The 10577-nt window shown below is 31.9% G+C and overlaps 1 protein-coding gene across 1 annotated transcript in view; it reads right to left on the bottom strand.

Annotated features, from left to right (window-relative positions):
* LOC106470184 (nesprin-2-like) overlaps positions 1–10577 on the bottom strand; it is a 102314-nt gene that overhangs the window by 23425 nt on the left and 68312 nt on the right. The window contains exons 27-33 of the mRNA XM_013930718.1: positions 9940–10239; positions 8874–9197; positions 8245–8565; positions 6620–6934; positions 5303–5448; positions 4492–4654; positions 636–823 (exon numbers count right to left, since the gene is read on the bottom strand). Coding sequence (XP_013786172.1) covers positions 636–823; positions 4492–4654; positions 5303–5448; positions 6620–6934; positions 8245–8565; positions 8874–9197; positions 9940–10239 — 1757 coding nt within the window. The remainder of the gene's footprint in view (positions 1–635; positions 824–4491; positions 4655–5302; positions 5449–6619; positions 6935–8244; positions 8566–8873; positions 9198–9939; positions 10240–10577) is intronic.

Here is a 10577-nt window from a genome sequence, read left to right as displayed (position 1 = left end):
TGTTCTGTTGGTAGTCAGGTTGTACTGTGTAACAGTAGGTAGAAGATATAAAGACTTACCTGGATGTTCTGTTGGTAGTCAGGTTGTACTGTGTAACAGTAGGTAGAAGATATAAAGACTTACCTGGATGTTCTGTTGGTAGTCAGGTTGTACTGTGTAACAGTAGGTAGAAGATATAATGTCTAACCTGGAGGTTCTGTTGGTAGTTAGGTTGTGCTGTGTAACAGAAGGTAGAAGATATAAAGTCTTACCTGGATGTTTTGTTGTTAGTCAGGTTGTACTGTGTAACAGAAGGTAGAAGATATAAAGTCTTACCTGGAGGTTCTGTTGGTAGTTAGGTTGTACTGTGTAACAGAAGGTAGAAGATATAAAGTCTTACCTGGAGGTTCTGTTGTTAGTCAGGTTGTGCTGTGTAACAGTAGGTAGAAGATATAAAGTCTTACCTGGATGTTCTGTTGGTAGTTAGGTTGTGGGATGTAACAGTAGGTAGATGATATAAAGTCTTACCTGGATGTTCTGTTGTTAGTCAGGTTGTACTGTGTAACAGAAGGTAGAAGATATAAAGTCTTACCTGGTGGTTCTGTTGGTAGTTAGGTTGTGGGATGTAACAGTAGGTAAAACATATAAAGTCTTACCTGGATTTTTTGTTGGCAGCTAGGTTTGTTGCTTGCTTCCATCTGTTCTCCAGACTCTTAACACTCTTCAAGAGATTATCCTTCTTGGATGGAGAAAGTATTGATTCACACTCACTGATGAGTGCATCACAGGTAGATATCATATCTAAGATGTTATTAGCATGGTTTTCTATGTCTTGCTGTAGATCCTGGAGAGTCCAAATGAAAACACATCTCTCTTAATAACATGATATTCTTGAATATACTAATCTAGTATTTTAAGAACACTTTATTCCAGAGTTATAGTAAAATAAATTTAAAATATTCAAACTGTTTTCTCACCTATAGTAATTTTAGAAATGTTAACAATATTGCTTAGAATAATTAATTTTAATCAGTATTTGGAATGAGACTACTACTAGGTGAATGCTTTATGTTCTCAGAACAGATATAATCTTTCTACTTGTGAAGTATAAACTATACATAGTAAACAACCCTATACAAAGTGCACATACACAAAACTGTAAGCATAATAAAAAATTAAGTATTAAATAACAATAATATTTCAAATTTCAAACCGTGTATCAAATAGAGAATTAAATAACAAGAACCACATTAATTATGGTAAACAAAATGATCCTAAGGTAAAATATACCCAAAAAATGTCATATTTTCCATAAGCAGAGTGACCTCCTGGCATTTGTCCTACATTCATTGAGTGACATACATACAATAATACTTTGTAAATCCTACTTCACTAATCACTTCATGGGGACTGAGACACTACCAACCTGATATAATGTACCGGTACTTCACTGTAACAACCAGTGTTATCACACCAGAGATATTCTGGGACATTTATACTGGGTAAGTGCCAAGTGACAGCAGGGGAGTTTGATTATAAATACATCAAAGAGAGAGTACCAGCAGTTATAAGCAAAGTGCAAACTGAATATATATATATATATATATCATTTTTTGTTCACTAATTACAAACATAACAATTATGTAAAACCCAAGATAAGCATCTTAAAGATTATGAGAGCTACTTATATATCACATCAAGCATAAAAATATTGAATTCACCTCCTTTAGTATAACAATTACCTCAACAGTAAAATACTTAAACAATAAGAAAACCGTGTTCATCTGCTTTAGTATAACACTTATCTCAACACTAAACAGTAGAAGAACCTGATCACTTCAGAAAGTAAAATGACAAATGATCACTCTAATGATACCAAGTATGTTAGAACTGTGGTTTTTCTATGCCTGCAGGTCCTGAAGATCTACATGTTGATCAGTTATGTAAATATGATACCAAGTATGTTACAACTGTGGTTGTTCTATGTCTGCAGGTCCTGAAAATCCTACATGTTGATCAGTTATGTAGATATGATACCAAGTATGTTACAACTGTGGTTTCCTATGTCTGCAGGTCCTACTAACATACTTGGTATCATATCTACATAACTGATCAACACGAACTGTGGTTTTTCTATGTCTGCAGGTCCTACGTGTTGATCAGTTATGTAGATATGATACCAAGTATGTTAGAACTGTGGTTTTTCTATGTCTGCAGGTCCTGAAGAGACCAAATGAAAGATAGTTTTTATAAGAACATGATATTCTTGAAAACTGATTAACATACTTATAATATATTTTACCCCCTGATAAAGGAAAGACCACCTTATGAAATAGCTAGGATTACTGGTTTCTGTTGCTTTTTTTGGTTGATCCTACAAGTTTTTGAATATCATCAGTAAAATACTTGGTATTAAAAATGACATAAGATAAACTTTTTTCTATAAGTATATCATAATTATTTGTGGCATTAAAAATGATATAAGATATACTATTAAATATAATTATATCACAATTACTTGTGGCATTAAAAATGGCATAAGATATACTTTTTATCTATGTATATTACAATTACTGATGGTATTAAAAAATGGCATAGGATATACTTTTTATATAGGTATGAATAAAAAAGAAACTAATTATCAAGCCTTTGTCACTACTAGTCTTGTACCTGGAGTTCATTTGTCTGCCAATAAAGCATACCTTTTAATTAAGTCAAACTATATACAAAAATTCATTACACTATTGGTTATCACAATTGTGTCCCGAGCTGTAAATAATTGTCTCCTTTTCATCAAAGTCTATACAAGCAGATTCAATTACTTTAGAACACAAGACAAATTCTTCTTCTTATCTCTATTATTACAATGTAAAATTTACTTTAAAATATTGCCCATTATGGCTAATCATGCAGTCTAACTTCACTTTGACTAATTTCTTTTGGTTATCACATTTGTATCCAGAGCTGTAAGTAACTGTCACCCTTTTTCTTTGAACAAAAGTCCACACAGGATGGTTCAGTTAATTTATAACCCAATCGACAAGACAATTTTCTTTTTATCTCTGTTGTTTATAATACAGCTGTGAAACCCATTTTAGAAATTGCCTGTTAAGGCTAATCACTCACACAGTCTGATTATTTCTCTGCACGTGTTTATAACACACAACAGAAAAACCTGGAAATATGTAGCCCTCTAGTGACAAAAATATTACACACAACAAGAAAAACTTAGAAGCTTCAAGTATGATGACGTCAACAATATTACAAAAGCCTACTACTACAACTGAACTACACACACAATGTACAACTCACTCATATAACACAAAACAGAAAAACCTAGAAACCTAGTGACAACACTATTACACACAACAAGAAAAACTTAGAAGCTTTGAGTATGATGATGTCAACAGTATTACAAAAGCCTACTACTACGATTGAGCTACACACACAATGTACAACTCACTCATATAACACAAAACAGAAAAACCTAGAAACCTAGTGACAACAATATTACACACAACAAGAAAAACTTAGAAGCTTGAGTATGATGATGTCAACAGTATTACAAAAGCCTACTACTACAACTGAACTACACACACAATGTACAACTCACTCATATAACACAAAACAGAAAAACCTAGAAACCTAGTGACAACACTATTACACACAACAAGAAAAACTTAGAAGCTTTGAGTATGATGATGTCAACAGTATAACAAAAGCGTACTACTATGATTGAGCTACACACACTATGTACAACTCACTCACATAACACAAAACAGAAAAACCGAGAAACCTAGTGACAACACTATTACACACAACAAGAAAAACTTAGAAGCTTTGAGTATGATGATGTCAACGGTATTACAAAAGCGTACTACACACACACAACGTACAACTCACTCGTATAGAGTTACATAATGAAATATGTCATAAGTATTACTTTTAAAATAGTGAACTTTTAACATTCTTGTTATGAAAACTAAATACTCATTAAATATTAAATCAATAAGTAACAACTCTTAAACTAAACAGTCTTGTATATCACTAAACCTAATTCAGCTTTAATGAATAAGAAATAAAAACTAATTTGCTACTAAGCACTCTAAGCACCTTAGCACCCTCTCTACCATGGTTCAGGGACAAATAAACTTAGAAACACATCATGTTTTTTGTCATTATTATTTTTTTCAAAGATTAAGGTCAAATCTAATGTCTGAATTTTAGATTTTTTCCTCACAAAAAATAACTGCTGTTTCATCACATTTTATGGTATAAAAAACCTGCATACATCCAGTCCTGTACAACCTTATTCTGTGATGGGATTGTCAAGAAAAATGTGCTGGTACTCAAAAGTTGGGGGGGGGGGGAAGCATCTGAAAAAAAATTATACCAGTTTGGCTAATTCTAATTCTGGTGAAAGTTCAGGAATAATTATTTTATCAAACTAACTTTTTTTTGATTATGTATTTAAATATTTGTGAATGTTTATTTCTTTTATTAAATATTTACTTCTAAAACTGTTTGCTGTCTGTTGATTTCCTTTTCAGAAACTTCCTGATATACAACTGATTTTGACAGTTGGTATTCAATGTCGTTCAACCATTTATCAAAACTGATTGTGTCCTGTTCCAGCTGTTTCCACTGCAGAAGAAAAGACTTCAGCTTCTCTTGTCTGAAAAAAAAACAAAAACCTCACTAGTTAACTTGAAAGGAAAGAATAATTCTAATGTTTTAAAATGATAATATTATCATTCAAAACTGTTTTATTCACAAATATTTTTTAATTTACTCTTTATGTTAAACATTCAGTTTAAGAAGCTTTTTTCATATATAAATTCAATATTCTAGAAAGACAGTGAAAACTAAGGGTGAAGACTTTAATTTATAACTTTTTTTTGGATCCAGTGCTGAAAGTTTGTTTACTTATTTCACAATTTTATGTAAAGTTATGTTGTTTGTTAGTGGACCAACTTTTAAATAATAACTTCCACATTTAATGTCCCCAAAATATACTGATGTTGTTTGTTAGTGGACCAACTTTTAAAACAACATTAAATGTGGAAAGTTACCCCAAAATATACTGATGTTGTTTGTTAGTGGACCAACTTTTATAAGATAACTTTCCACATTTACTGTAACTGTTATTTTTCATTTTTCGCAGAAACATTTGAGTTTTCATTATTTTATATCCATTAAAAGCACTAAATATATCTACCTATTTCAACTGACTCTCCAAACTCAATACTGAAGATCCACATTTTAGTTTCCACAAACTATACATGATAAGTTATCAAAGTTTGTAAAAATGTAAGAAACCAACCTCTGGGCCCATAGTTTGTTAACAGTTTCCCATACTCTCTTAATTTCTTCTAGCTTTCTCTGGACGTTTACATCATCACAATCTTCCACCAGTTTTTCACCCAGTTCTGTTGTCTTCAGAAGGAGATCCTTCTGACTGGCTAGTTCCTGAAATCAAGTTGGAGATAGTATTTCATGTTTCATACTAACCAGGAAGTAACATAACCATTAATTTAAAGATTCTTATAACTACATATATGCCATATTCACTACAACCTCAACTAAAGAAAAGTTAATTAAACCATAAACCAATTGTAACCACAAGTACTTAATGAAATTTCACAGATATAACGGTTACCATAATTCCAAAAATCCAACTCTTAGATCACAATAAACCCAACAAATCAACTATAACTACAACTATTTACTGTAACTACATGGGTGTAATGTTTAATATAATCTCAAAAATCCAACTCTTAGATCACAATAAACCCAACAAATCAACTGTAACTACAACTAGTACTGTAACTCCATGGATGTAATATATATATATATATATATATAAAGATGAAATGTGTGTTTGTTTGCACCCTAGCTCCTCCGAGCCTATTGGGCCAATCTTAACCAAAATTTGTATGTAAACACTATGAACTATGGGGAATGTCCTAAGGACATCAAAATTGAATTTAACCCTATTTCTATTTTGTAAAGCCTATTGGTTAATTATTCCCAGACTATTGAGTCAATCTCAAACAATCTTGGAATGTTGATGCTTTAGATAATGATGAATATTATAATAGATTCAAGGTCAAAGTATGAAAGTCGCTGGATTGTTTCTCAAACAGCCATGCTTTTCTCATAGTCAATGAGATGTAGGGTTTTCAAGGGTGTAATCACCTCAAAATTTTTATTTATTGGTAGATGTAAAGCAAACTGCAAATGTTGTTTATGTTCAAGTTATTACTTTGAAATATACGATTGTTATTAAAATTACATTGTTTTAATTAAGTTTAAACATTCCTTGTCAGTTAACGGGTATTTCAGCCTGTTTTTACTATAATCCTAACAATGCAACACTTAGATCTCAATAATCCAAACATATCAACTGTAAATTCGATGATCAAGAACCCACTTTGTGACTAATAATGGCTGGAGACGGCTTGAATGGGTAATGAAGAAAAACTTATCAACTATAACTATAACCACAACAATAAATATCATATACAATTTAAAGATAACACAGTTTTGATTATGTATTTTTTTGTCTACAAACTTTCAAACAATATTTATATAATAGTATGTTTGATGAAGTTAAATAAACTTTAAATCATAAACTCACAGTTTCGAGAAGTGGGACTTCATCTTCAACATTTAAATTTTTTTCTTCTTCAATTCTTATGGTAAATGACTGAGCCCAAGATAGAAGCTTTTCAGCCTCTTCATCAAACTGATGTAAATGATGCAGTTTTTCACTGATAAGTTCCATTTTGATTACAAGCAGCACAATTACAGTTTCCCAAGTTCTTCTCAGTAAGGCAACTTCACCTGTAACTCCTCCAACCTCTGGTAGGTCCCAGGTATCCTGCAGATTGGCCACTTCTCTCTCCACAGTATCTAGGGTGTCACACACTGTGTACAGATGGTCTTGGAGGTTCTGCACAGATATACACAAGTGTAAGAAACTCACTTCTGGCAAGTATTTTGTACTGTCCACTAATGAATACCAGTGTCTTATTCCTCATTCTTATAGTAACCATATTTTATACTGTCCACTAATGAATACCAGTGTCTTATTCCTCCTTCTTATAGTAACCATATTTCATATTGTCCACTAATGAATACCAGTATCTTATCCTCCTTCTTATCATAACCATAAAGGAGGAATAAGATACTGGTATTCATTAGTGGACAATATAAAACTTATCATAACCATATTTTATATTGTCCACTAATGAATACCAGTGTCTTATTCCTCCTACTTATAGTAACCATATTTTATATTGTCCACTAATGAATACCAGTGTCTTATTCCTCCTACTTATAGTAACCATATTTTATATTGTCCACTAATGAATACCAGTGTCTTATTCCTCCTTCTTATAGTAACCATATTTCATATTGTCCACTAATGAATACCAGTATCTTATTCCTCCTTCTTATCATAACCATATTTTATATTGTCCACTAATGAATACCAGTGTCTTATTCCTCCTACTTTTAGTAACCATATTTTATATTGTCCACTAATGAATACCAGTGTCTTATTCCTCCTACTTATAGTAACCATATTTTATATTGTCCACTAATGAATACCAGTGTCTTATTCCTCCTACTTATAGTAACCATATTTTATATTGCCCACTAATGAATACCAGTGTCTTATTCCTCCTACTTATAGTAACCATATTTTATACTGCCCACTAATGAATACCAGTGTCTTTTTCTTCCTCCTTATAGTAAAATCATATTTTACCATTGTCTAGTAGAAAACTTGAAATATATAGGAACCCAGGTTTACACAAATAAAACTTGTCTAGTACAAAACTTGGAATATATAGGAACCCAGGTTTACACAAATAAAACTTGTCTAGTACAAAACTTGAAATATATAGGAACCCAGGTTTACACAAATAAAACTTGTCTAGTACAAAACTTGAAATATATAGAAACCCAGGTTTACACAAATAAAACTTGTCTAGTACAAAACTTGAAATATATAGGAACCCAGGTTTACACAAATAAAACTTGTCTAGTACAAAACTTGAAATATGTAGGAACCCAGGTTTACACAAATAAAACTTGAAATATACAGGTACCAAGGTTTACTCAAATAAAACTTGTCTCGTAGAAAACTTGAAATATATATAGGAACCCAGGTTTAAACAAATAAACCTTGTCTAGTACAAACTTGAACAACAGAGAATGAAGAACTATCAGTCTTGTAAGTTTGGATTTTTTCCATACCTTAACTTCCTGTATCTTGGCATACAGTTCCTGTTGACTTTGAGGTAAATGCTCAACAGCAGCTTTTTGTCCAGAATCCAATTTTTTTCTGATCTCAAGAAGAATCTGTTGGAGCTCCTCCCACTTCTCATGCAAGCTCTGAAGCCTAGTATATTGTTCAGTTAGCTTAAACTGAAGAGTGTGGATCTGGTTCTCTGCAGCTAAGATTTCATCTTCAACTATACAAGCTTCTGCTTCATCAATCACACTTTGAAGTAAATCTCTGGTTTGTTTCAACTCAGTCAGGGAATTCTTAGCTTTAGTAAGTTCATCTATAACAGCCTAAAATAATGAATGAATCAGTAAATATTATAACTATACTTAGGCCAATAAAATACTTGTTCACACATACACAGCTTACGGTACAAGCTAGTTTCTATCTGCTATAAGCTTGTATTATTTTGTTTACTATCTGTACCAGTGTCTAAATAACAGTTTTAACAAACACAACCTACTCTACAAGCTGTAGTACAACTGGTTTATACCTGCTATAAGCTTGTATTATTTTGTTTACTATCTGTACCAGTGTCTACATAACAGTTTTAACAAACACAACCTACTCTACAAACTGTAGTACAACTGGTTTATACCTGTTGTGATGTTATATTCGCTTGTAAGTTGTCCAAATCTCTCACAAAGACAGTGTTATTTTCCAAATCTTTTTGTTCTATTTCTCTAGCTATTTGTTGCACCTCACAAAGTTGGTGTCGATAAAGCTGCCATCTTTTGGTTACAGTGGTAAGTATATCTATTCTCTCTCTAAGCAAATGGGTTACAAGCACCCATTGTTCTTGTAGTTGAGTAATGACAGAGCTCTGAACAGTTTCCTCAGGAATGTCATCAACCAGAGCAGTCCCTTCTTCAATTAGTGATTCTATCAATGGTTTATTTTCTAAAGCTTCTAGCTCCAGGATCTAATCAAACAAATAGTAACAGTTAACAGTGTTGGCACAGGGTCTAATGAAATAAATAATAATAGTTACCAGTGTTGGTACATGATCTAAAGAACCAAATAATAATGGTTAACAATGTTGTTACATGGTCTAAACAACTAAATAATAACGGTTAACAATGTTGGTATATGGTCTAAACAACTAAATAATAATAGTTACCAGTGTTGGTACATGATCTAAAGAACCAAATAATAATGGTTAACAATGTTGTTACATGGTCTAAACAACTAAATAATAATGGTTAACAATGTTGGTATTTAGTCTAAACAATTAAGTAATAATGGTTAACAATGTTGGCATATGGTATAAACAATTAAATAATAATGGTTAACAGTGTTGGTATAGTGTCTAAACAACTAAGTAATAATAGTGTGTAATATTGTTTAAAGAAAGTATTATAAGTTTATCAGCATGGTCATGGGTGTGAAAAGATGATTAAAAAAGTGTTAACAGTTTTATCAGCATGGTCTTGGGTGTGTAAAGTTGATTAAAGAAAGTGTTAACAGTTTATCAGTATTGTATTGGGTGTGGAAAGTTGATGCGTATTGAAAAATGTATAAAAAACAACGTAAATTTTTGTATACTGTATTTTATCATTTAAATTTTTAAACCATTTTATCATATTTTTTCATTTATTTTTTGTCACTTATAAGATTAAGTGATTTATTTTATCAACTATGGCAAGTACAATATGACTTCCTACCTCTAACTGAACAAGAGATTCCACCTTGGGATGAGATGGAGTTTCCAGGTTTAGTTGACTCTGAATCTTGTGTAACAGGTTAAAAATATTCTGAGCTTTTTTTGGAAAGTTCTGGGTTTTACACTGTTTTCTTTGTAGGTGATGAAGGAAGTTTAATAACTGAGAACACAGACTCTGCCAACGATTCAACAAAACTGAAACCTCATGCACAAATGTCGAACTAGCATCAAAATCTTTCAGCAGGGAATCTTGCAATGTAAGAAGAGAGATTTTGTGTAATGGCATTTGGTTCATGTGATGCTGAAAGAGAACACATGTCACATCCTTAATATTTGCTGCAATCAAACAAAGTATATATAGTAAGGTAAAATAGAATTATACTTGTATTTCAAACTTTATCTCTCAAGATATGAAGAACTAACATATGTGTTGGTATAACCTCAATACTTGATCTCTAAATATATGAAGACCTAACCTATGTGTTGGTATAACCTCAACACTTGATCTCTAAATATATGAAGAACTAACATGTATGTTGGTATAACCTCAACACTTGATCTCTAAATATATGAAGAACTAACATGCATGTTGGTATAACCTCAACACTTGATCTCTAAATATATGAAGAACTAACATGC

The sequence above is a fragment of the Limulus polyphemus genome, unplaced genomic scaffold (assembly GCF_000517525.1).
Source record: "Limulus polyphemus unplaced genomic scaffold, Limulus_polyphemus-2.1.2 Scaffold3866, whole genome shotgun sequence".
Lineage (NCBI taxonomy): Eukaryota > Metazoa > Arthropoda > Merostomata > Xiphosura > Limulidae > Limulus > Limulus polyphemus.
This window is presented reverse-complemented; position numbering and strand designations above follow the sequence as displayed.